This window comes from Orcinus orca, chromosome 20 (assembly GCF_937001465.1).
Source record: "Orcinus orca chromosome 20, mOrcOrc1.1, whole genome shotgun sequence".
NCBI lineage: Eukaryota > Metazoa > Chordata > Mammalia > Artiodactyla > Delphinidae > Orcinus > Orcinus orca.
Window position 1 is genome coordinate 26,599,875 of NC_064578.1, and position 27,076 is coordinate 26,626,950.

Below are 27,076 nucleotides of genomic sequence, written 5' to 3' on the forward strand. Positions count from 1 at the left end.
TAGACTAGTTCTCTGATAAATACTTTAGAAACATATTAATATTTTACCTTTACTCCTTAAGGAGTTCATGGTATCCACTATATATTATATATATATTATATATATATATTATATATATATTATATCTAATTATATATTATAGATATAGGAATATGGACCAGAATGGGGTGAGACGTAAGGGAGATAGATGAACCAAAAGAATGCTCTGAAATAATTTCTATTCTCTCAGTAGTGAGCGAGGTGTAATTCAAAAATTTCAGTTTCTGTTAAGAACTCTTTTAATGTGTTTCTCTCTCCCTACCCCCATAGTATATCGAGTATGGACAGCAATCTAGAGATCCTCCTGTGAAAATGCAGGGCTCTATCACAACCCCTGGAAGTATTGCACTGGCTCAAGCCCAGGCCCAGGCCCAGGTTCCAGCGAAAGCTCCCCTTGCTGGTCAGGTTAGCACTATGGTAACCACCTCAACAACCACCACTGTTGCTAAAACAGTTACAGTCACCAGGCCAACTGGAGTCAGCTTTAAGAAAGATGTGCCAGTAAGTAGGTCTGTCTTTTTTCTTTGTTGGATTTGATATGTTGTAATATATCCAGTAGTGAACATGTATTTTAATTTTATTATAAACAACACATGCCGACTAAAAAAAAGCATTTGTCCCTTTGTCTCTCTGCCTTCCCACCCCGATTTCCCACACACAGCCACTATTAATAATAGTTCAATACATAGTCTTTCCAGCACTTCCAGTACACAGTCATACACACCATGTATATTTTGTATACTAAAGAAATCTGTATACATTCCCGCCCCGGGATTTATCTAGGAAGGATTTCAGTTTGTTTATTTTATGTATTTTATTTCTTTAGCCTTCTATTAATACTACAAATATAGATACATTACTTGTGGCCACAGATCAAACAGAGAGAATCGTAGAGCCCCCAGAAAATATCCAAGAGAAAATTGCTTTTATCTTCAACAACCTCTCCCAGTCAAATATGACACAAAAGGTGAGTCTGAAATAATAGTTTATATATCACTACAAATGCTCTCTATTCTTCTCCTTGATGGGTTGGGGGATTTATATATGACATTCTGCACCCTTTTAATACTTTTAAAGGTAGAGATAATAGAATGAAAATGAAGGGAACATGGATATACAACTACTGGTTGTGGATTTTGTAGACATTAAATAGCACTGGTATTATTTTTTATTTTTTATTTTTTTCTATTTTGGCTGCACCTTGTGGCGTGTGGGATCTTAGTTCCCCTACCAGGTATTGAACCCACACCCCCTGCAGTGGAAGTGCGGTGTCTTTACCACTGGACCTCCAGGGAAGTCCCAAATAACATTGTTTTGCAGTGAGTTATAGCCTTTTTGAAGTAAACTTGAAAATGATTTCATGATGATGGAAATTTCATTTGTCTTTCTAATCACAATTCATGCCCTCCCAGAAACCATTAGGCACCTAGTAAGTGAGGTAGAGCTTCTGAAAGGTAATGATGCACAAGATTATGTGCTAAGACAATACTTGGAAATGTCCGTTTTAGTCAACAAGATTAGCCTGAACAAGTGGGTTTTGAGATGTAATTTATAATGCAAGTGCTGCCTTTGAAAATCCCACCATAATTGATTGGGGGAGAATTTTGAAGCACTCAGCATCCCTTTTGGAAGAGAAGTTTCAAACTTTACCGATAATTTCTGGAGATATAAATTTAGGAAAACAATAGTTCTGGTGTCAGGTCTGTTAATAGCAGGTTTGTAGATTAGTAATATATCCTCTTTTGGTCAAATGGAGAGTAAGTAAGATGGGGTTGAGGGACTACGTATTTTGTAATTTTAAAGTTTAAAGTGACAGTAGATGTTTCAGTTCTAATCACCCAGTTAGAGATGATTGACTCTATACTTAGATGGAATTGAACATACTGTACTTGGATAGCATCTGTCTGAAATTGGGAGAGATGTAGCATGGTACTTTATTTATTTTTATTAATTAATTTATTTTTGTCTGTGTTGGATCTTCGTTGCTGTGCGCAGGCTTTCTCTAGTTGTGGCGAGCAGGGGCTATTCTTCCTTGTGTGGTGCGCGAGCTTCTCAATGCAGTGGCCTGTCATTATGGAGCATGGGCTCTAGGCGCATGGGCTTCAGTAGTTGTGGCACGTGGCCTCAGTAGTTGTGGCGCATGGGCTTAGTTGCTCCGTGGCATGTGGGATCTTTCCCGACCAGGGCTCAGAACCCATGTCCCCTGCATTGGCAAGCGGATTCTTAACCACTGAGCCACCAGGGAAGCCCTAGCATGTACTTTAGCTTCTGATTTTGCAAGGAGCACGTGCTGTAGTATTCTTCACAGAAAGAAAACACAAAACTGTTATTTTATCATCTTTTAATTGTATACTTCCCATGTCATAATGGTTTTCTAGGTTGAAGAACTAAAGGAAACTGTGAAGGAAGAATTTATGCCTTGGGTTTCACAATACCTGGTTATGAAGAGAGTCAGTATTGAGCCAAACTTTCACAGCCTATATTCAAACTTCCTTGACACACTGAAGAATCCTGAATTTAATAAGATGGTTCTGAATGAGACCTATAGAAACATCAAAGTAAGTGTTCTTGTATTTCTTTTTATTAATGTTTTGAGTTTGGGAATACTTGATTGTACAGGTGTAATTGGAGGGGGAGGGGTATTGCTGTTTTCCCCTGTATGTGTATATGTTAAAGTATTTATGAAAGTTGCTCTAGGGTTTGTTTCAAATATAGAACTAAATTTTCCTGAAGAATTTAGTCTCACAGACATATTCTATGCGCTATTTACTTTGAAAGTAACCACTCGTGAATTTGTTTTCATCATTCTATGCATGGTTTTGAAATCTTTACCCTTTGTGCATGTTTTTAGGAAAACAATAGTTCTGGTGTCAGGTCTGTTAATAGGTTGTAGATTAGTAATTTATCCTCTTTTGGTCAAGTGGAGAGTAAGTAAGATGGGGTTGAGGGACTACATATTTTGTAATTTTAAAGTTTAAAGTGACAGTAGATGTTTCAGTTCTTTTTTCTCCCTCCGCATATTATTTGATTATATACTCTTAGCTTTAATCCCTCTCTTTTTAATAGTCTTATAGAAATCCATTATATTGGTTGATAATATCTTTCACTATTACAGAAACAGTGCTGCAGTGAGTATTTTCCCTTATGTCTTAAGTGCCAGATATCTCAAGACTCTAGACCTATTGTGGAATAGCTGTTGTTTAGCATTCTCAGAAGTTTAAGTTCAAACTCTTCCTAATAAGCTAATGCTTGTTCTATAAAATCCAAGTATTTTTCTTAGGAGGAATAACTTTTCAAGAAAACAGTGTGAACCAGCATGTAGCTGAAAACATTCTTTGCTGAATAACTTGGAATATTGGCTTAGGAACCAGCACTATATTTAAACCTGTGGATAGGAGTTTTCCCTATTCTTGGTTACGCTGTAGTGCAAAAGAATTCCTGTCTCCTTTCTGTTGCACAGCTGACTTTGTGCCATTCTGCTGTTGCTGTATGGAGTTAAGGAACATAACTATATTCAGCCTTTGTTATTTGATAGCAAGGATGATTGGGATATATAAAAATTTCCACATAATCTGGAGCAGAATTTCAAGATCCTTTCTTTTAAACAAAAGTTTAAATTACAGATTTAAACTTAAAGTCATAAATTAAAAGGTATCATATAGTAAGTGGATATATGTGTGTACCCAAGACACTCTTCATGTGTACCCAAGGCACTCTCATGTGTTGGTTCTGTCCCCCTTAAGAAAGAAGTAAAGAATTGAAGAAATGGATTAGGTATCCTAGAAATGTGATAAGTGTGTAAGCAATATTACACTGTATTCTAGAAAGTTATCTTAGTTGTCTCCAGAGATAATGCTAAAGATCACAACATTTACTGCAATCTTGTTATGTTCCTCAGTATGCCTGCTGTCTGGGACGGACTTAAAAAGTATAGCTATAGTCTTCATTTGAATTGAATTTAGCTCTTCCAGATAGATTTGCAGTTGGGTCTCTGCTTCAAACCTAGCTAAAATTTTTAGTTGTGGGACCATACATGATACTTTTAACCTTGTGTTACTTTATACAATATACTTGTATTACCTTTTTTTTGTTTGTTTTAAATGGAAAGGCATTTGAAGGTTAAAATCACTGAACACACAAAATATCACAATGATACATGGACGAGATCTACTTTGGGGGCATGTTCTCTATTGACAGCTTGTTTTTAATGTAGAATAATGGAATTCTTAAACATTTAGTTGAGAATATTTTTTTATAAGCTCATTGTCATACCTTCCTTAATCCTGCACTATTTCAGGTGCTCCTGACCTCTGATAAAGCTGCAGCCAATTTCTCTGATCGTTCTTTGCTGAAGAATTTGGGACATTGGCTAGGAATGATCACACTAGCTAAAAATAAACCCATCTTACACACTGTGAGTTTCAACTAAAAGCTCATGTAAAACTTGAGAATGTTCATACAGCATATTCTGTTTAAAAGTCTTGACTTTATTTGGGGCTGTAAAAGTTTGGCCCATGTTTTGAATCCCTAATTGCATGCTCATGGCCTTACATTGTTTAGCAGGATAAACAAAACCAATAAGGTATGATTGCTACTCCTTCCTTTTCATAAGGCGAGGGTCAGGTTATTGATTCCAATTTCAGGGGTGAGTTTGGCAAGGTATAATTGGGGGTGTTTGTGAGGGATTTTCTAGTATATTACTAGCTTTTAAAAATACGTTTTTTATTCTAGGACTTGGATGTAAAATCTTTGCTGCTAGAGGCTTATGTTAAAGGACAGCAAGAGTTGCTTTATGTAGTCCCCTTTGTTGCCAAAGTCTTAGAATCTAGCATTCGTAGTGTGGTGAGTAAATTTTAATATTTTATTGATGGCTAATTTGTAAGAGTTAGTTTGTTTTAGCACAAGGTTTAGAGGCTATAACCTTAGTTCTTATGGACATAGAGCTAGTTCAGTTAATTTTCCTCAGGGAAACTCGGGTTTCCAAATTGAGAGGCCAAGTAGTATTATAGGACTGATTTTAATGGGTGGTTTTGGGTTCTGGTGTTTTTCTGAAATACAGTATTGTAAATGGGAAGGCTAGGGGTTTTATTATGGCCACATAGGTGTAAGTGCTTAACTTTTAGATAATACAAATTAAAGAGTAATTTTGGGGCAAGCTTATTTAACATAACGGTTTTCTTTAGGTTTTTAGGCCACCCAACCCCTGGACAATGGCAATTATGAATGTATTAGCTGAGCTACATCAGGAACATGACTTAAAGGTAAATTTGTTGCTCCTTATCCCTAAGAACACTCTCTGGCTTTACATTATTAAGATTTACAGGAAAAAGAGGGTATTTGGGGGGAAGCACTATGACAAATGGGTGAGAATACTGTATATTATGAAGCTAAATTTTCATTTTTAATATTCTAATTGAATACTGGAATTATGCAGTTAAACTTGAAGTTTGAGATTGAGGTCCTCTGCAAGAACCTTGCATTAGACATAAATGAGCTGAAACCTGGAAACCTCCTAAAGGATAAAGATCGCCTAAAGAACTTAGATGAGCAACTCTCTGCTCCAAAGAAAGATGTCAAGCAGCCAGAAGAGCTCCCTCCAATCACAACCACAAGTAAGTGTGATAATTAGCCCTCTGTTTATCAGATGTTCTCTTTAATGGTACATTCCCATGCGTATAACAAATTATAATTATTCTGTGTAATGGGTTGCTGAAACTGTGTACTTTCTGGTGAGCCTTCTAAATTATTAAGGAAAAGTTAGTTATGTTTAGGCATTGTCTTACTATATTAGAATCTATCTGGGTAGTTCATGTGGTATTCATAACTAATATTATTAATCAGTTATTTCTCATATCCCAACTAAGCCAGGTTATCTTTTACATTGTTTGAGGTCTCCGAGAAAGAATTGCATTGGCATGATGACCTGTGTTATTCCTCAAATCTGGGGGTGGCCAGACCAGCTCGACCTGTTAGGGGACTGGATTATTTGACCTGGGTCCAGGAGGACTGGAAGTGCGGGGGCTGTAGGAGTGTAGAATGATTGGGAGTTGTGGTTAGAATGAACCAGCTTTTCTTCTTTTTCTCAGCTCTCAGTTTAAGAATCCGCAGGTAAATCAAGGGAACAGCCTAGGTTGAAAACTGACATCTATAAATATAGAATAATCGAACAAGGCTTGGGCCTGCTAATGTGGCATGACCCCTCGATTGCTTTCTGTGCCCACCATGCACCGATACAGTTTTACATGCTTTGTTCAAATCTCTATTAAAATAACAATTTCCCTTATAATAATTAAAGGTGGAAGAATGTGACCTGTGCCACCCCTCCCCGCCATCCAGTTAGTTTAATTAGATAAAGACCACATGATGCCCTGCTAATTTTATAGTAAAGTCAAGAAGTGTGCTCCTTTTATTAGCTCTTATTTTATCTCTCTACATTTAGCAACTTCTACAACACCAGCTACCAGTACCACCTGTACAGCCACGGTTCCACCACAGCCACAGTACAGTTACCATGACATCAATGTCTATTCCCTTGCGGGCCTGGCACCACACATTACTCTAAACCCAACAGTAAGTAAACACCACCCTATTCCTAAATTCCTACTTTGTGACAAGGTAAACTGGTTACTTTCCCATCCCTCTTCCCCTTCCTTCTGGATTCCTAGGTTGTAGGCTTTTGTGGCAGAGAGTAGGGATCATGAGTTGCTGTGTAGTATAGCTGAGATCTTTTTTCTACTCTGAAAGTAAGTCGTGATCAGACATCACTTATATTGGCCCCTCTTGTCCAAACCCATGATAATTAAGTAAGCTGCCAATATAATCAAAGTCTCCAAGTATTCCTTATATAGTCAGAAGATGCTTAGTGTATACCATAGGTTTTTGTTCTTTCTTTTTATTATTATTGTATTTTATCATTATTATTTATTTATTTTTGGCTGTGTTGGGTCTTCATTGCTGTGCACAGGCTTTCTCTAGTTGTGGCGAGCGGGGGCTACTCTTCGCTGCTGTGCACGGGCTTCTCATTGCGGTGGCTTCTCTTGTTGTGGAGCACAGGCTCTAGGTGCGTAAGCTTCAGTAGTTGCAGCACGTGGGCTCAGGAGTTACGGCTTGCGGACTCTAGAGGGCAGGCTCAGTAGTCGTGGCACACGGGCTTAGTTGCTCCGTGGCATGTGGGATCTTCCCGGACCAGGGCTTGAACCCATGTCCCCTGCATTGGCAGGCGGATTCTTAACCACTGTGCCACCAGGGAAATCTCCAGGTTTTTCTTCTTTATTATCGTGTCACCTTAGCCTTGCATTAAGCCATATCTTTTGGAAGATAGCTGGAACTGAGCTGGTGTGTGCATGTGTGTGTGTGTAAAGTCTCCAGGCCAAGGTCTGGAAGTGGACTTAGTACGCTCAGTTATGTTTCTGTGGCCTGATTCTGTGAGATTGTCTGTTCTTAACTTCCCATCAGTCCCTTTTTCCTATACTTAAAGGTAGTATTCTACTCTGTATATTGAGGGTGATGATTGCTTGTTTATCCTCATTCTCTTATTCTGCTTAACACAGTTGTTTAGTTCAAAATCAGATTTCATGGTCTTTGCTTTTTAGAAATTGAAACAGTCGTAACGTAAATACATTGAAGTTTTGTATTTAAAGGACTTTGAAAGGGTTTTAAAGAGATCATTTTTAACCTGTTTTTTGTTTGTTTTTGCTTCTGTAGATGTGGCACTTGGTTTTTTGGGGGAAAACTAGGTCTAGAAATTATGATTCTCTTTTACAATACTCCCAATAATTGAATATTTTTATAAGTTCATCATGAATATTTTTTTAAGTTTCTTAAAAATTCAGTGAATACCTGGAAGCAGTCTTTCAATGAAGCAGGTTTCAGTGTATGGTAAATTTTTATAAAACGCTTGCTATCTTGAAAATAATAGTTTTTGTAGAAAGCCTTTTCTCTTATAGCCATTATCTTGTAATAACTTAATGGAATGTAATCTATAAAAATACTGATTACTACGCTGTACACCTGAAACTAATGTAATATTTTAAGTCAACTATACTTCAATAAAGTTTTTTTAATTTAAAAGACAAAAGTACCATGCAGAAAGTGAGCAGACAAGCCACAGAGAAATGATAGTCCCAATAGATATAACCACAAAGGATTAGTATTTAATGCATATAAATAAACCTGCAAACCAAGAAAAGAACCCAACAGAAAAACTAAAGATATATTTTGTAGAAGAAGAAATATTAAAAGTCATCCAGCATATGGAAAATGCTAAACCTCATTAGCTGTCAGGAAAGTGCAAACTAAAACCACAATATAAAATTTAAAATCCCCCAACTAGGCAAAAATTGAAAGTATGATCATACCAGCTGTTGGTACAATAGAAACGGTTATGCATTGCTGGTGGGGGGTATAATATAATCATTTTGGGGAAAAAAATATGGCATAACCTATTAAAACTGAATATGTGATTTTTTTTTAAAGCCTTTTCTCTGTAAACTTGATTCTTCTTGCATTTCTGCATGCTACTAAAGAAGTTTCTTTTCTTTCTTAAACATTTATTTATGGCTGCGTCGGGTCTTAGTTGTCACACACAGGCTTCTTTCTAGTTGTGGCATGCGGGCTCCAGAGCACACGGGATCAGTAGTTGGCATCACACGGGCTTAGCTGCCCCTTGGCATGGCATGTGGTATCTTAGTCCCCCAAACAGGGATCGAACCCGCGTCCTCTGCATTGGAAGGTGGATTTTTAACCACTGGACCACCAGGGAAGTCCCAAGAAGTTACTTTCTTTAGGAGTACTTGGGCCACAAATTTTGACTAAGCAGGTAGTGTCTTTAAGCATCTTGTAATGAACAGTTTGCCCATTAAATTTTATCTATAATCATGTATCTATCACAAGATATACTGACTACTACGCCTTCTTTGGAGCCCAGGTTGTTTCCTTAGCTTTTCATTGGTTAATTTAAAGTAGAAATTGGTAGTTCATGGTTAACCTTGAAATAATGACAAAAACATGGGTGTGATTACTGATAGAAATTGGGTTGTCTTAGTTAAACAAGCTGTTGACTTGTTTTTTCCTCCCTAGATTCCCTTGTTTCAGGCCCATCCACAGTTGAAGCAGTGTGTGCGCCAAGCAATTGAACGGGCCGTCCAGGAGCTGGTCCATCCTGTAGTGGATCGATCAATTAAGATTGCCATGACTACTTGTGAGCAAATAGTCAGGAAAGATTTTGCCCTGGATTCTGAGGAATCTCGAATGCGAATAGCAGCTCATCACATGATGAGGAACTTGACAGCTGGAATGGCTATGATTACTTGCAGGGAACCTTTACTCATGAGCATATCCACCAACCTGAAAAACAGTTTTGCCTCAGCCCTTCGTGTAAGTTGATTATTTTCTTGTTGTTGTATAAAACTCATTATTGCTTATCTGAAAATGTTTCTTTTCCTTTGCTAGTAACAGTGAGCATTTCCACTTATTATAATAGTTACCATATGTGTTTGATGTCCTCCCCTTTAGACTGTAAGTTCTGTGAGATGAAGCATTGTGTCTGTTTTTGCTCACTATTATATCCTTAATAGTGTTTGGCAGATAGTAGATACTCCAGATATTTACTGGTTTAAAGAAACTAAGGATTTTTTTTAAAACTGCCTAAGTTAACAGTCTTGATTCTGTTTACCATGAAGAATTTAGATTTAAAGTACTTTGGAGTAGAACAGTACAAAACACCTTAAAGTGACTCTGTATGTCTGTGTGAGCACACACACCACACAGACACACACACACACACACACACACACACACTCTTCAGGTAACTCAGTTATTAATTTGGGGTCTCATATGTCATGGTTAATAATGCCTTTGTTTACTGCTTTACTGCTTTCATAGTGTTCACCATCTTCACAGAAACCTGGTAAGATGTTCCAGTTGAGTAGTATTTTCATCTTGTAGATGAAGATTGTTAGACTATTTCATGGTCACAGCTAATGAGTCATACGTAGAGTTGAAACTTCTAAAATTAATTTGTCTAAGCACTGCATTTTCTATTATCCCATCTATCTGTTTCATCTACTCACAGAAAACTTTAAATTTTTTTCTGTCTCTCCCCCTCCCAATAGACTGCATCCCCACAACAAAGGGAAATGATGGATCAGGCAGCTGCTCAGTTAGCTCAGGACAATTGTGAATTAGCTTGCTGTTTTATTCAGAAGACTGCAGTAGAAAAAGCAGGCCCTGAGATGGACAAGAGATTAGCAACTGTAAGTGTTTAGCATTTGCCTTTTAAGTATTTTGTTTTTCCATTTAAGAAAGTGCCTCATAACAAGAACCTCAGTGACTTTTTTTGTTTGCAGGAATTTGAGCTGAGAAAACATGCTAGGCAAGAAGGACGCAGGTACTGTGATCCTGTTGTGTTAACATACCAAGCTGAGCGGATGCCAGAGCAAATCAGGCTGAAAGTGAGAACTGGGGGCTCTGTCTCTCCCTGCCCCATCTTTGTTTTCTTTCTGTTCTTGTTGCTTAACTCCTCACCAGGACTAGGATAGGGGGTTTAAATGCTGTTTCTGAGAAAGCATTTCATTTCACTTAAAGGTTACCTGTGGAGAAGACATAGAAATAGCTTAGATGTGCCCCCCCCCCCATTATTGAAGTGCCTTTTAGTTTTTGTTTCCCAACTTGGTCTTCCCTTCTGATACTTGAGTTTTTATTGCTAGTTGGTTGTTGGTGAGAAGACGATGTTGAGAAATTTTATCATTTTTACCAGCTGCACTGGAGAATTGCACTGGCAGCATGGTCCTACCTGAGTCATTTCCCAGTGGAAAAGCTCTTAATCTATAAATAAGGGTGACTCTAACAGGTCTCAGGGAAATAGGAAACACTGAACTGTGTGCACGCACATGCATGCATATTCAGTCATGCTATTAAATGTTGTAATGACTCCTGTGTCCCTTCTCAGAACCCCTGTGCTTACTCCCATGCAAAATTTCCACTTTGATAAAAAGGTTTCCCTTGATTGTGAAGAGGATCTTGTTAAAGTAAGTTTTCTTCTTCCAAGGTTGGTGGTGTGGACCCAAAGCAGCTGGCTGTTTATGAAGAGTTTGCGCGCAACGTGCCTGGCTTCTTGCCTACAAATGATTTAAGTCAGCCCACAGGATTTTTAGCTCAGCCCATGAAGGTGAATACTCGTCTTGGATTAAATTGAGTAATTTACAGTTTAATTTGAATGTTTTTTGTCAGTTAATCTATCACTGGTTCCCGGGAGCTTAAGTTATAGGGAAGAAGATTACCCACGGTTGTTGAGTTGTATAGATATTCTTTGTATCACATCAGCATGGCATTCGGGAATTTTTTTAACTCCATGAAGTTGATTTAACTTTCATGTTTGGCCTAACTAAAGGAATTTACGTGGTGACCTCATGGCTTTCCCTGTTCTTTGTAAAAACGTTTCCTAAAAATTTGAAATGGTATTTAAACAAAAGTTGAAAATGTAAGGGGAAACATTTTCCTTTTGAACCATTTGAACATAGGTGCTGATCTTGATGGCCCAGTCTCTTGAATTCTTTGGTCTGTGTTTCCTACAAAGACGTTTTTCTGTGTGACCATTGTATAACCATTGAAATCAGGAAGTTAACACTGATACCTTAGTATCATCTAATCCTTAGACCTAATTCATGTTTTACCAAGTGTCCCAGTATTCTTTTTTTGTAGTAAAAGGACCTAAATCAGAATCACGCATTTCAGGGAATTCCCTGGCGGTCCAGTGGATAGGACTCTGTACTTGTACTGCGGGGGCCTGGGTTCAATCCCTGGTCAGGGAACTAAGATCCCGAAAGCTGTGTGGCGCACCGCCCCCCCCCCCCCAAAAAAAGAACCACACATTTCATTTAGTTGTTATATTTAAAATTTTTCCCACAGGTCAGTCTACTCCAGCTCCTTTTCTCATCTTCCCATGGCCTTCCACTTTGATTACAGGCCAGTGATTTTATAGAATAACCTGATTTGGGTTTGTACAATATGTTCTCAGGAATAGATTCAGGTAGTACATCTTTGATAGTAATACCACAGAAATGATGCTGTGTTCTTATTCTGTCCTATTAGGTTTTGACAGTTGGCCCGAATACTATATTTTCCATGGTTTGGATTATATACTTTCATAGGCTGCAGATTAGATGCTACAAGTGGTGCTGCTCTCAGCCTTTCCCATTATTTATCATGCTCTTTCATCACTTGATTGTATTGGTGTCTGCAAGGCTTTCCACTATCAAGTAAACAAAACACACCCCCACCAGTGCTTGCTTTGCACTGCACCACTTAGTGGCATCAAGACCAAACAGTTCAGGAAGGGGAATGGAAGAGCCCCTCCATGTTTTGATGAAAAAGAGAGAGAGAGAAAAAAAAATAAGGGGAGTTAATATACCAATAGACTTTTTAAAAAATATATTTATTTTTTTTGGCTGCGTCAGGTCTTAGTTGCGGCACGCGGGATCTTTAATTGCGGCACGGGCTCTTCGTTGTGGCGTGTGGATACTCTCTCTAGTTGTGGTGCACATGCTCCGGGGCACGTGGGCTCTGTAGTTGCAGCACACGGGCTCTCTCGTTAAGGCTCGTGGGCTCAGTAGTTGTGGCATGCAGGCTTAGTTGCCCCATGGCATGAGGGATCTTATTTCCCTGACCAGGGATCGAACCCTTTCCCCCTGCATTGGAAGGCGGATTCTTTATCACTGGACCACCAGGGAAGTCCCCCAGTAGACTTTTTTTTTTTTTAATTTTTATTTATTTTATTTTTGGCTGCGTTGGGTCTTCGTTGCTGCACGTGGGCTTTTCTCTGGTTGCGGCGAGCGGGGGCTGCTCTTCGTTGCGGTGTGCGGGCTTCTCATTGCAGTGGCTTCTCGTTGCAGAGCATGGGCTCTAGGCGCACGGGCTTCAGTAGTTGTGGCGCATGGGCTTAGTTGCTCCGCGGCATGTGGGATCTTCCCGGGCCAGGGCTGGAACGCGTATCCCCTGCGTTGGCAGACGGATTCTTAACCACTGCACCACCAGGGAAGCCCCCCAATAGACATTTAAATTGCTACCTGTGCCAGTGGAAAATCTTTAATTTTTTTCCTCTCTTTTTTTTTTTTTCTTTCTCCCCTCTCCTTTTTTGGTTATTTCCTCCAAAACAGCAAGCTTGGGCAACGGATGACGTAGCTCAGATTTATGATAAGTGCATTACAGAACTGGAGCAGCACCTTCACGCCATCCCACCAACTTTGGCCATGAACCCCCAAGCTCAGGCTCTTAGAAGTCTTTTGGAGGTTGTAGTATTATCTCGAAACTCTCGGGATGCCATAGCTGCTCTTGGATTGCTCCAGAAGGTTAGTTCTTAAACTGTTAATTTTAGAAGAAACTAGGTTTGTAAATATCTAGTGACCTGCACCATTATCTACTTAAGTTATGCTTAAAATTTTAAAAATTAATATAAAGCAAGTTGTGTTCTGTAATAAGCAGATGATTTTCTCCAGAGTAGAGTGTTGTAAATAGTTACAACAGTAAAGTGTGAAATCTTCTCTTTTTTCCATAAAGGTAAGATTTTCTGGAATTATTATTTAAGAAACTTTGAAAGATAGCCCTTTAGATTTTGAGGGACAGTTGATCCAAGTACTTGGGTAAGGGGTAGGGTATGGGGCAGCATTAGGTTATTACTGTGTAGGGACAGTGTCACCTTTCTTGACAGGGAAGAGCACTAAGCATGGACTACAAAGAACTCAGAGAGTGTGTGTGTTAGGCAAGTGAAAGGGATTTTAGTGAATGGAGAGATTGTTAACTTGTGGCTTTAGAAGGTATGTTGTACTTTGCATTAAGGTTTGGTTATTGACTTTGATAATTGGGCTGAATACTGTATTTTCCATGGATCTGAACACGTTTTTTCTTCCATAGGCTGTAGAGGGCTTACTAGATGCCACCAGTGGTGCTGATGCTGACCTCCTGCTTCGCTACAGAGAGTGCCACCTCTTGGTCTTAAAAGCTCTTCAAGATGGCCGGGCGTATGGGTCTCCATGGTGTAACAAACAGATCACAAGGTCAGTAGCCATCTTAGAAGAGTAATATTTAGTGAACTGCTTTCTCACATACATGACCCTAAATACTGAGAATTGTTGAATGTTTGTTCTTTTTCTGTCTGGTGCCCATGATGGATACAGAAAACCAGTACCTTGTTTTGGGGAATAAATGATAGATCGTGGATTTTAAAAGGTTTCAGTGATTTCATAGAAGTGATGTTCATAAATAAATAATGTTTTAAATGGAATGCTTTGTTTTCTAGACTTCGAGAACAAAACTTGTGTTTTAACACTGCGTCGTCTGTTCTACTTCTTTACTGGTTATTTTGAATCTTGAAAACTGATTTTTAGTTGGTTCTCAAGGCATCCTTAATTTGGAACAAGTTACCATTTAATAAAATGGGCTCTTTATTTTACCTGATATATAGTATGGTTAAGACTTTATGAATAAAGAAATACTGACTTTTCTAGGTGCCTAATTGAGTGTCGGGATGAATATAAATATAATGTGGAGGCAGTGGAGTTGCTAATTCGCAATCATTTGGTCAATATGCAACAGTATGATCTTCACCTAGCTCAGGTATGGAAGGAATTAAACAGGAAAAGTGACCTCTGGTAGTTCAGAAGTGTGTTTGCTGTAAGTGCTGTCTTTCTTACGTTGTGCTTTCTGTGTTTCCAGTCAATGGAGAATGGTTTAAACTACATGGCTGTGGCATTTGCTATGCAATTGGTAAAAATCCTGCTGGTGGATGAAAGGAGTGTTGCCCATGTTACTGAGGCAGATCTGTTCCACACCATTGAAACCCTCATGAGGATTAATGCTCACTCCAGAGGCAATGCTCCTGAAGGGTGAGAAGGAAATGCTTTGGGATTCTTGTGTATTCAGCAGTCTTTAAGAGCTTAAGAAATGACTGTATAGACTTAGTAACGTTACCTGTTATATAACTGCTTTACCTACCACATATGGTAAGCTTTGGTGAGGCCTAATATTGTCCCTTGAGATATGAAAGCTAGACTAGCTGCCAAGCCTTCTTGCTGTAGAGCAGTACATACAGCACTAGATTTGGTGTCAAGAGTCCTCTGTTTAAGGCCTGGCTCTGCTGCTTAAAATCTGATTTTAGGCAAGTCGACTTACCCTCCCTAAGCCTGTTTCTTGTATAAAATGGAAATAATATCTTGAAGAACTGTTGAGAATTAAGATGAATAACACAAAGCATGGCACATAGTGGGCATGCAGTGAATAATTTTTTGACCACGAACATCAGCTCCATTTCATTGGGCATCGTTTTGTTGTCAAGAAGTGACTTAACTTAAGTCAGTCATTTGCACATTATGTCCTCATGAGTAAACAGATATGAAGAAACCGAGGATAGTTTTGTTTAAATATGGGAATGGTAAAATTATCATCACTCTTGTGGTCTCTCTTAAATAAACAAATTGTCCAACTTGTATGTCTGTGAAATCACAGCCATGAATAGACTGATTTTCATTCTGGATTTATTGTACTAGATTGCCCCAGCTGATGGAAGTAGTGCGATCCAACTATGAAGCAATGATTGATCGTGCTCATGGAGGCCCTAACTTTATGATGCATTCTGGGATCTCTCAAGCCTCAGAGTATGATGATCCTCCAGGCCTGAGGGAGAAGGCAGAGTATCTTCTGAGGGAATGGGTGAATCTCTACCATTCAGCAGCAGCTGGTCGTGACAGTACCAAAGCTTTCTCTGCGTTTGTTGGACAGGTAGAGCTTTTGGAAAGAAAGGTGCTTTTTATTCAACATAAGTAGGGTGTGATGCCTCCAATATTAAAGCTCAGTATTATGTACCTGTGGTCAGTTACCTCCATACTCATGTAAACCAAAAATGTCACCATCATTACTGTTAAATTGATACTATTTATTTTCCCATCATTGGTCACTAAGCAGTAAAGTCAACATTTCCCATCCCCTTTAGTTCTTTCTGTCCGATTTCAGTTGTCACAGCTACAAAGTACCAATGGGTCAGGTAATGAATAATGAAACTGCCAAATGTATATAGTAATTTTACCAGTTTGATAATCAGCAGTGATGGGATACGGGCTAATCTGTACAGTTCTTATAATAGCCCATGTTTAAAAAGTAAAATAATGAGTACCCTGGTGGTCTAGTGGTTAGGATTTGGTGCTTTCACTGCAGTGGCCTGGGTTCAGTCCCTGGTTGAGGGAACTAAGAATCCTGCAAGCCCTGAGATATAGCCAAAAAAAAAAAAAATTTTTTTTTAAATTTAGAAGTAAAATAAAACACAACCAAAAAACCTTAAGTATTTAAATGGTGGAGATTTTTATTTTATTTTCTAAATTAAGTACCTTATCTACCTAAAATAGCTTATTTCTGCAGTTCGACCATTGTATTTCTTCAAACTGAGACCAAAGCTTAGGTGTGCCACCAAAGAAAGATGCAAATTAGATATATTATCAGATAAATGACAATTGAATGTGGAAGAGCTGATTTGAATTTTAGAAGTTGTCAGGAATTGGATTTACTTTTCAAGATGACTAATTTCTTAGTAAATCATACTAAGTAAGTTTCTCCCTTAAAAGAATCGAGGGAATTATAAAAACATACCCTATTGAAAAGCTGTTACTGTATACTTACAGTTTGATTTCTGATTTGGATAGAGGAATTTCAAATCAATTGGTTTTTGTGGTCATTGATATTTCATGGGTATGGATGTGGCACCTGTCTCAGCTCTCTTGTTGGCTTATTTGCTCTTGTTCTCTCCATTTGAAAAAGATAATGTATTATACTTTTCTATTCTCTTTTGAATCCTTTTGAGAATTCCTTTTTTCCTTTTCTGCTCCTTCTTGATCATAGCAGTCCATCCTCATTTCTTCTCCCCCTGCTTAGTTTTTCAGATTTCATTGTACAAACGTCCCTTTGCTGGCCTTCTGTTTTTCCTAGGGTATATTATTGTCAATTCAGCTGTGTTATTTATTGCTTATCAAGGGACATTTAAATTGTTTTAAAGTTTCCAAGATAATGGTCAAGTTTTCATTCTGGGCTTGGTTTCAGCACTGACCTCCTCCCTCTGCAGCCTTAACACTTGTTACTCTTTCTTTTTCTTCTTTCATACTAGCGAAATAACTTCTCTGCTCCACTTCCAAATCATATGTCATAAAATTTGTATTTTATCTTTTCTTTTAAGTAAACTTGCCCTTTCTACTTTATCTTAATTTACATTAAAATAGCCAGGTATGATCTGTGAGCATTTTGCTTTGGTACTTACTTACTGTATAAATTATTTGATTTTCCTAGTGCAGCTAGTTGGAGTTTCAAGAACTTTGTTGTTATTAGAAGAAATTATGTGAGAAACTAAAATATATGTAACTTAATCTCTTACTTGGGAGAAATACACATTGACCAGAAAGTCTTAATATGACTTAATGGTTTATTAAAAGTTGGTTTAATTTGCATAATTAACTTTTGAAATTATTGGCTATGGACTGCTGTTAAAAATTGCCATGTTATTATCTCTCAACTCCCATCAAACTTAAAACTGAAGGAAATGTGTCATGGATCCTTAATGTAAAAGTCATTTTCATGACCCCCCCCCCTTTTTTTTTTTTACAAAGTAAGAATCAGAAATGTGACAATAGGATTGAATGGAAGAATACTTCTGACATGAAAATTAAAATTTTATTCATGTGTATTATCTCATTGTGCCTTGTAATGTTTTTGTTCCCTTGGTAGATGCACCAGCAAGGAATCCTGAAGACTGATGACCTCATAACAAGGTTCTTTCGTCTGTGTACTGAAATGTGTGTTGAAATCAGTTACCGTGCTCAGGCAGAGCAGCAGCACAATCCTGCTGCTAATCCCACCATGATCCGAGCCAAGTGCTATCACAACCTGGATGCCTTTGTCCGACTCATTGCACTGCTAGTAAAGCACTCAGGGGAGGCCACCAACACTGTCACAAAGATTAATCTGCTGAATAAGGTCTGAAATCCTTTCTTGCCTTAGTCTTTGCACACTTGAAGTCTGTATCAATGGCTCTTAACCCTACAGGGCCCTCAAAACATTTTGTAATATCCCCTTTTCTGTCCAGATATTAAATTCATAGATAATATGTAAATATAATCACCGAATTTTAGAGGAAGAGTATGGTGCCTTAACTGAAAGACACCCCTCCCCTAAAACAAAACAAAAACATATAACGTATTTTCAGTATGTTAATGTTTAGTAATGAGTACACTAGAAAGTATTTAGGTAGTATGAGATTTGCCCCCATGTACAGAATCACTGTGAGTGAGATGGCTAGACATGTCCATTGCTAAACAAAAATTGGTAACTCAAATACCATGAGTGACATTGCAGTTTTCTTGATTTTTCTGAAAAGGAACAAAGCAGAATTTCTGTTTGATTTATGCAGTGGAATTGCTGGAAATTTGAATGTTAAGATAGTGCAAAAATGAACTTAGAGCTTGGTCTCGGATAATTACAAATGGGTTCACATACATCCCCCACTGTTCAGTGATAAAATCAAGTGGAATGCAGGATAGTTCTTAAATATTTCTGCAACCTAATAGCATACCTGACCTTCCATCTACTAAATGCCAAGAGAAGGATAAATCATTTGCCTCTTGTCACCTTTATGTCAGACCAGAAAAATTAGGTTGATTGTGTTAACATGATAAAATATGATGTACCATGCTGATTTCTAGAGCTTTAGAAAAACTTGTGGAAAGTATGTATGTCTAGCATACTTCCATATACAGGGGTATGGAGATTCAAAGAAACCATGCAAAATTCTGTAGGGCAAATCAAACCCCAATGCATGGTCCCTTTGGCTACCAGTATGTAATTTTATATTTCCTTTCATGTGGGGCATAACGATGCAAGGTAAAAAAGCATGGCTAGACAGTGGTAAATGAATTATCTTCGTGATTTACAAGCTCTATAATCTGTGTGCTCTATAGGTCCTTGGTATAGTAGTGGGAGTTCTCCTGCAGGATCATGATGTTCGGCAAAGTGAATTTCAGCAGCTTCCCTACCATCGAATTTTTATCATGCTGCTCTTGGAACTCAATGCACCTGAGCATGTATTGGAAACCATTAATTTCCAGACACTTACAGCTTTCTGGTGAGTATTGTTGAATATAATACTGTTAAGGATTTCCTGTTAAGGATTGCTGTTGTAGTGTAGTAAAATTTGAGAAGTAGAACTTCGTGGATTTGAGGCATGTTGATTCATAATGCAGCTTACATGTTGTCCACTTAATTATATTCATGTGTTTTGTTTTGTTTTGTTTTAACCATATCTAAGCTTGTGCTTCTGACTAAGGTTTTCTTCTTTCAGCAACACATTCCACATCTTGAGGCCTACCAAAGCTCCTGGCTTTGTGTATGCTTGGCTTGAACTGATCTCCCATCGGATATTTATTGCAAGAATGCTGGCACATACGCCACAGCAGAAGGTGTGGCTGCAGTTTATCTCCTACAGATGACGACTGTAACTACCTGGGACTTATTAGCACTCTTAGTCATTCAGTAGTCATTGTACTTCTTTCAGGCTTAGTTGGGAGTTCTTATATTTAATGTGGAGTCAAGTCGTGGAGAAAGGCTCTAACAAGTACTTGACTGCCTCTGCCTGAAAGCCATTCCTCAATGATTAGGGTACTGCTTCTCCAAGTTGTTGTGAGTCTCCTTATGTCAATCTCTTAAGGGATTTTCAAAAAAAGTTGAAACCTTAGAGCACCTCTGTAGACAGCTATGTAAAACTCTGAGTAATGGAACTCAGAAACCTGCCAGTTTTACAGGTTCTCTAAATACTAAAGGCTCTCACATTCAGGGTTGAGGACCACTCGTCTCTACTGTATCTGAAAAATTCAGATCAAATTTGAGTAAAGAGTTTTTTAGTCTTAACTGTGATGAGAAGTTTCTCTCCCATCTTGCAATTAAATGGCAAATGAGTACTCCAGGAAGTACCCTTGATTGACCCTTCAGATCAGGAGACTGTAACTATACTGTGTTTAGTAAAAAAGAAAGTGAAATAATCCTTGAACGGATTTCATTTTGTTTGACAAATAAGTGCATTCCAGGAGGAGGGAAAATATATTGAATAAAAACTACTTCAAAATGAACATAATTGTTATAATTGGGATATGGTGAGGAGGCCAAGTTTGGGTGAAAATAGAGGATTCATGTTGTAAATTGGATGAGGTTATTTGCCAGGAGTTGAGGAATTGGGAGTGGGAAAATAAATGATTGAGATCCAGGACTTAAAAGAAATTAAGAAAACAGACCCAAGTTTCTCAGTTGGCTACGTGTTTTGTGTTCTGTCTGAAAGTTCCTCCCCCTATTTAAAATGTTGCTACAGGCGCAAGGACCTATATATCCTGGAGTTTCTGGAGCCAGTTTGTTTCAAATATCATTTCCCATTATCTCCATAATTTTGCTTATTCCTTTCTCGGGCCAGTCAGTCTTTAAGAGAGGTGCTAATGTCCATATTCTCTAGCTATATGAAAAGATAATAAAGTCACAGTGTAGCTGCTTGGGCAACGGTTTTGGTGGCAGGACGACAGCTGACTGAGGATAATTATGACTCCTACATTTCTTTCTTTCAGGGATGGCCTATGTATGCACAGCTACTGATTGATTTATTCAAATATTTAGCGCCTTTCCTTAGAAATGTGGAACTCACCAAACCTATGCAAATCCTCTACAAGGTAATTAATTTGGAGTTCTAAAATTAAAATAATTAAAACTTAACACTTAAAGCAGTTAAAAACAAACACTTCAGCTGGGAATATGAGGTCTAACGTTTGTTTTTATCATTAAGCTATATATATATATATATATATATATATTTGTTTATTTTTGGCTGTGTTGGATCTCCATTGCTGCATGGGCTTTCCCTAGTTGTGTCAAGCAGGGGCTACTCTTCGTTGCGGTGCACGGGCTTCAGTAGTTGTGGCTTGTGGGCTGTAGAGCGCAGGCTCCATGGTTATGGCGCATGGGCTTAGTTGATCTGCGGCATGTGGGATCTTCCCAGACCAGGGTTCAAACCCGGGTCCCCTGCATTGGCAGGCGGATTCTTAACCACTGCACCACCAGGGATGTCTCTATCATTAAGCTTTTAAAGTATAACATATATTCAGAAAAGTACAAAAATCAAACATATTTGCATAACCAGTACTTGATCATAAGGCATTCATACGTTCATATATGTGTATACCAGTTAACTCTTCCAGAAGCACATTAGAATTACTATTTCTTCCCATCCTTACCATACTTGAAATTGTTTTCCGTTTTAGTCATTTTGTCAGTTGTGCAGTAGGATCTCATTGTGGATTTAATTTGCATTTCCTTCACTTCTTAATGAGATTTTTGTGGCCATTTGGGTATCCTCCTTTTGTGATGTTCTTCCAGCCTTGTGCTCATATTCCTATTGGATTATCTGGGTTTTTCTTATTTATTTTAACAGGGATTCTTTATGTATTCTGGATGTAAGCCCTTTGTTGATGTATATTCAAACATCTACTCTTGTGGCTTGCCTTTTCACTCCTTTAAAAGTAATGTGTCTTTTGAGGGATAGAAGCTTTAAATTTAATGTAGTCAAAATTACCAGTTTTCTTCTTTTATTATATGTTGCTTTTTGTGTCTTGGGTAAGAAATCTTTGCCCATCTCAAATTGCATTCTGTTTTGCACGTGCCTGCCTCCTGCCCAAGAAGCCATTAATTCTGGCTTTTACATTTACACTTAAAAAGAAAACTTTTTTTTTTACTTCAAATTCATAATAGTAAAAATGCTACTCCCATTTTCTTACTTAATGTAGAAACAGCCAATGTTTTTGTTTTTAAAATATAGGGCACTTTAAGAGTGCTGCTGGTTCTTTTGCATGATTTCCCTGAGTTCCTTTGTGATTACCATTATGGATTCTGTGACGTGATCCCACCTAATTGTATCCAGCTAAGAAATCTGATCCTGAGTGCCTTTCCAAGAAACATGAGGCTCCCAGACCCATTCACTCCTAATCTGAAGGTAAAGTTCTAAACAGTTCAAGGAAAAGCAAGTTACATCTTAGTATTTTAGTCCTTTCTCTAGTAAGTGGGGTATTTGCTGTCCCCAGCACACACACCTACAAGTTGTTGGGTAAGGGTGCTCTTTGGGGGAAGCTGTCATGTTATTAAGCCTGATAAAGTATGATACTGCTGCTGAATATTGATTCACAGTATTCGTCTAGTTGCTGTTTTCAGTTTTGATATTAAATTTAGCTATATTTACAGAACCTCAACCTAGGTATTGGGCCAGTCATTTGCTGGGTGGCCCCAGTGGCACCGAACTGCAGAATAGACACTTGTAATGTCATATTTCACAGGTGTTTTGGATTTGTGTACTTGTGTTTTGTTTAAATTATCAGGAGAGAAGGGACTGTTTTAAAAATCATACCACCCTGACATGGCTATTGTAATTTTTATGTATGTTTTTTTAATCTTTTCACATGCATTTTTTTTTAAAGTAGCAAGTACAATGTCTTGTTCAGCTTGGGGCATCTTTTCAAAGACTAGGGCTCTTGGTGAGCAAGGAATCTCATTCTGTACTCTTGTTTTGAAATCGAATTCCAGGAAAAACACAATTAGTGGTATCAACTAGACTTCTCTACAAAAGGTACCTATCATGCCTTATTTTAAGAATGAGAAAATAGTATAGAATGACAGATTACTATCATTTTGTATATGGGTACCTTTAATTAGAAGAATCTATTTCTTCTAATTAAAGATGAGTAATAACACTTTGCTGTACAGCAGAAATTAACACAACATTGTGCTGTACTTCAATAAAAATTTCTTAAAATATTGATTACTCTTCAAGATGTAAAGTGTATAACTTTAGAAAAACAATCCAACTACTTTCTAGCATAGATACAGTTTGCTGTTAAGGCCTACAGATGCTTCTGATTATGATTCTTGTATTTGTTTGTGGCAGGTGGATATGTTGAGTGAAATTAACATTGCACCCCGGATTCTCACCAATTTTACTGGGGTGATGCCACCCCAGTTCAAAAAGGATTTGGATTCCTATCTTAAAACTCGATCACCTGTCACTTTTCTGTCTGATCTGCGGAGCAACCTACAGGTTAGTGGTTTGACTTAAACTCTTGGTTGTGTCTTTCACTTTGTACACACAGTCCTATGCATGGTCTCTTGTAAGTTAGTCTTTTCAACCTGCTTTAAAGGTTTTAAAGCACATTGTCATTTTTAATGGTTGGATGAGATTAACTGGATTATACATTTTACCAGTGACAAGCTATATAGCCTTGGAAGAGGCAGCCAGGGAATGGACTGGTTTTCTGTAAGAAAAGATTGCTGATAACCATCCCCTGCTCCAAGACTCTTCTAAGTAAATGGATTCTGGTTCAATTTGCTGTATACAAATTGATTGAGGCTGTATTATCTTTCCATACCAAGAAACCACGTTTTTCCCCTCTCCAAATCTTTTTTATAAGTGAGATAGTGCAAATTTTGACTTTATAAACTTTATTTTTGTGCTGGTAACTGTCAAAGCTTTGGTTTCCCAAGGGAAATCCCATTTCTGTTGACACAACTACCCTTGTGCAAGTGTGTATTTGTTAAATAACCTCACAAATTCAAGCAGATTTCTAAAATTTAAGTCACAGAGGATATTGGGAACAGTTCAGCTTTTCTATGAAAGGCATAAAAAGGGTTCTTAGAAATATTGGTGCCTAAATCCGATGCCTAAGTCCTCTGTGACAGTAAGTCAGGAGCTTTCTGTTTTGTTCATTTAGGTATCCAATGAGCCTGGTAATCGCTACAACCTCCAGCTCATTAATGCACTGGTGCTCTATGTAGGGACTCAGGCAATTGCACACATCCACAACAAGGGCAGCACACCTTCAATGAGCACGATCACCCACTCTGCTCACATGGACATCTTCCAGAACCTGGCTGTGGACTTGGACACTGAAGGTGAGTGAAGCCAGCTAGTTCTCAGAGTCAAGATTTGTGCACTTTTTGTCACAGTCTGGTCCCAAAAATACTTTAAGCCACAATAGAGAATGTTCTGTCAATATGGTTATGGGTCTGGCTGGTTATTTTATTTTGAATTCGATAGTATTTGCTCAATGCAGAAGACACAGCAAAGCATAAAGGAAAAAAATCATCCAGAATCCTTACCACATCAGTTAATATTTCAGTATGTATGATTGTAGCATTTTTCTTTTTTAGTGTGAAAATAAACATGTTCTTTTTACTAGCCTCTCTTTAAAAATAGGCTCATGTTACTTTTTTTGTTAGCCTGCCTTTTATCCCAACATTTACTGATGCCTCTTTGCCAGGCAATATGTTAAATATTAAATGTGTAAAGATTAATGAATAGAACTTCCCCTACCCGCTCTGCAAAAAAGTTCACAGTATAATCCTGTTGTAGGTTTGCATCTTGCTTGGTTGAACTACCAATTTTGGTGTTCTGTATAGTAGATGGTGACCAACGATATAGTGCTGCTCAGCCTAACACGCATACACTTTAGGAGGATGCCTACTTTTTTTAACTTCACTATGGATTTTTGAGAGGCTAATTTTGAGTATATACTACTTGCCTATTTGTAGGAGGGGGCTTGAGGCAGCTTAAAATCAAGATTTAACACAAATGAATTCCATTATGTCCAGAGCCCAACAAAAAAAGTGGATAGCCTTTAAGTGTTAAAGCTCACTGTGATGGCCTTACAAACCTCAGTAATATCAAGCAGAGGGAGACAACCAAATCCAATTAATACTTATTCCAATAAAGTTTAAACTAGCATTTCTCCAAGTATAGTCTGGGAACCCTTAGTGGATTATCCCCAAGACCCTTATAGAAGGGTCGTGAGGGACTTCCTTGGTGGTCCAGTGGGTAAGACTCCACGCTTCCAATGCAGGGGGCCCTGGTTTGATCCTGGGTTGGGGAACTAGATCCCGCATGCATGCCGCAACTAAGGCCCAGTGCAGCCAAAATAAATATATAATAAATATTTTTTAAAAAAGAAAAAGGGCTGTGTGGTTAAAACTATTTTAATAATAAAAAGACATTTGCTTTTTTTCACACTCATGTTGTCACAAGTGTACAGTGACTGTTTCCAGAGGCCACATGAAATAACCATACTGGAACAGATTGAACATAAGGGCAGAAATGAGAATCCAGCAGAATGTGAAACAGTGACATTCTTCTCTAAGTTTCTTGGGAGGAAATACTTAAATTTTTTATTAACAGGTTATATTAATATGCAGTAGGTCTCTTATTTTTAAATAGACTAATTTTTTTAACTACAATTTTTTTAATGTGAAAAATAGTGAAATAAAACCCACAGAAATGAACTCTAGGGCCCTGAGCACCGCTGGTTGAAACCAAAGGATAATTTGAGAACCTATATCAGAAATGCAAATCCATCCAGTCAGAATGTGATTTGTCTTCTCACATTGGCCTTTCAGAGCAAATTCTCGCTAAGCTGGGTTTTCTTAATATCTAGGTCGGTATCTCTTCTTGAATGCAATTGCAAATCAGCTGCGGTACCCAAATAGCCACACTCACTACTTCAGCTGCACCATGCTCTACCTTTTTGCAGAGGCCAACACCGAAGCTATCCAAGAACAGATCACAAGGTAAGAGAGAGGTCTGTTTTTCAGAGGGTTCTAAATGGAGCCTCTTCCCCTTTATTAGGAATTCTGAGTGTTTTTTTCCCTATGCATTCCATGTTCACTGAGCATCTTAAATGTGTTAAATAGTTGTGAACGAAATGGGCATGGTTCTGCCCTCCTGATAATTAGTCTAATGGATGCAAAAAAAATCACAAGTAGAGAATTATTAATCACTGCTGAAACAAAAAGTTTTCGACAAAAGGCACAGCATTTTGATAGATCAGGAGTTTTTCTCAGGTGGTGGGGTTAGCATATTTAACCAGTCCTGAAACACCCAGGCCTTTTAAAGGCCATGTTAAAGAACTTAGACTTGTCATTACCTCTGGGTTGGAAGGTTTTAAGCAGGAAAAATAACAGGATCATACGTGTGTTCTACTAACAATAGTTAGGAATCTGTTGCAGATTGCTTGGACTATGTACAGCATTGGAGATCAGGAAATGGGTACGTCCTAGTGAGAGAGATATACACAAACTTTAAAAACTGGACCAGACTTGTTAAACTTGCCCCTTCACCTAATAGTAGTTTCTGAGCATTAGTATTCCTTAGGTTTATATACTAAAAATTAACTAGCGTTTTATTATTAGACGTTTAGACGGTAAAAGTCCTATTTTGTGGACTATATAAAGCTTTAGTGAACTTCCTCGAACTTAAATCTTTGTTCTTGTGCTTTATTACATCCTTAGGGTAAATTTAGAAGTAAAATTGGTTAGATCAGGGGATGTGAAGAATTATCCCACCCAATTTACATATGTACTACTAGTAGTAAAATTCTTATTTCCTATTTACTTTCATTGAGTATGTATTCTTTAAGCGCTTATCTTCTCTGTGTCATGTAATCTATTATCTATCCTTTACCTTAACTTAGTCTTGTAGGCTCAGTAATGGGAAGAGGAGGGATTCAAACCCACGTTTGTTATGTAATTCTAGAATCCATTTAACCATTCTATAGAAAAGACTTAATCCACCTGCCTTTTGTAAAGCTAACCGTTTTTGCATGTAGTGTAATAATCAGGGAAAAAGTGTTAGGAAAAAAGACAAATGGAGAAGTGGTCGTGAATTTGTATGTTTCTGTGCATTGACTAACTTTTTCTTCCCTTCTCCAGGGTTCTTTTGGAACGGTTGATTGTAAATAGGCCACATCCTTGGGGTCTTCTTATTACCTTCATTGAGCTGATTAAAAATCCAGCGTTTAAGTTCTGGAACCACGAGTTTGTACACTGTGCCCCAGAAATTGAAAAGTGAGTTAAAGTAATTTTTAAATTGTTACATTCTTAAGACAGAAGAATGAGAATCATTTGATGGCTCCAGCTTGGGTGGGTGATTAAGAAGGTCATA

The 27,076-nt window shown here is 38.0% G+C and overlaps 1 protein-coding gene and 1 non-coding gene across 9 annotated transcripts in view; both read left to right on the forward strand.

The window, feature by feature from the left end:
• The window catches only part of CNOT1 (CCR4-NOT transcription complex subunit 1), a 102,043-nt gene that overhangs the window by 73,806 nt on the left and 1,161 nt on the right, over positions 1-27,076 (forward strand). For 3 of the 8 annotated variants that reach the window (XM_049703089.1, XM_049703091.1, XM_049703090.1), the window contains exons 23-48: positions 310-540; positions 866-1,006; positions 2,418-2,597; positions 4,337-4,453; positions 4,771-4,881; positions 5,223-5,300; positions 5,474-5,651; positions 6,479-6,609; positions 9,118-9,414; positions 10,152-10,292; positions 10,386-10,490; positions 11,087-11,206; positions 13,194-13,385; positions 13,948-14,090; positions 14,541-14,649; positions 14,749-14,918; positions 15,579-15,831; positions 17,797-18,045; positions 19,026-19,189; positions 19,406-19,523; positions 20,673-20,774; positions 21,917-22,090; positions 23,036-23,185; positions 23,856-24,036; positions 25,572-25,704; positions 26,845-26,979. In XM_049703089.1, the coding sequence (XP_049559046.1) occupies positions 310-540; positions 866-1,006; positions 2,418-2,597; positions 4,337-4,453; positions 4,771-4,881; positions 5,223-5,300; positions 5,474-5,651; positions 6,479-6,609; positions 9,118-9,414; positions 10,152-10,292; positions 10,386-10,490; positions 11,087-11,206; positions 13,194-13,385; positions 13,948-14,090; positions 14,541-14,649; positions 14,749-14,918; positions 15,579-15,831; positions 17,797-18,045; positions 19,026-19,189; positions 19,406-19,523; positions 20,673-20,774; positions 21,917-22,090; positions 23,036-23,185; positions 23,856-24,036; positions 25,572-25,704; positions 26,845-26,979 (4,103 nt within the window). Of the gene's footprint in view, positions 1-309; positions 541-865; positions 1,007-2,417; positions 2,598-4,336; positions 4,454-4,770; positions 4,882-5,222; positions 5,301-5,473; positions 5,652-6,478; positions 6,610-9,117; positions 9,415-10,151; positions 10,293-10,366; positions 10,491-11,086; positions 11,207-13,193; positions 13,386-13,947; positions 14,091-14,540; positions 14,650-14,748; positions 14,919-15,578; positions 15,832-17,796; positions 18,046-19,025; positions 19,190-19,405; positions 19,559-20,672; positions 20,775-21,916; positions 22,091-23,035; positions 23,186-23,855; positions 24,037-25,571; positions 25,705-26,844; positions 26,980-27,076 lie in introns of those variants that run through there. The other 5 variants (XM_049703092.1, XM_049703094.1, XM_049703093.1 and 2 more) reach the window with 3 other exon arrangements.
• Positions 3,409-3,547, forward strand: LOC117199509 (small nucleolar RNA SNORA46). Its single transcript, XR_004480758.1, has one exon. It is a non-coding gene; the product is annotated as a small nucleolar RNA SNORA46 (small nucleolar RNA).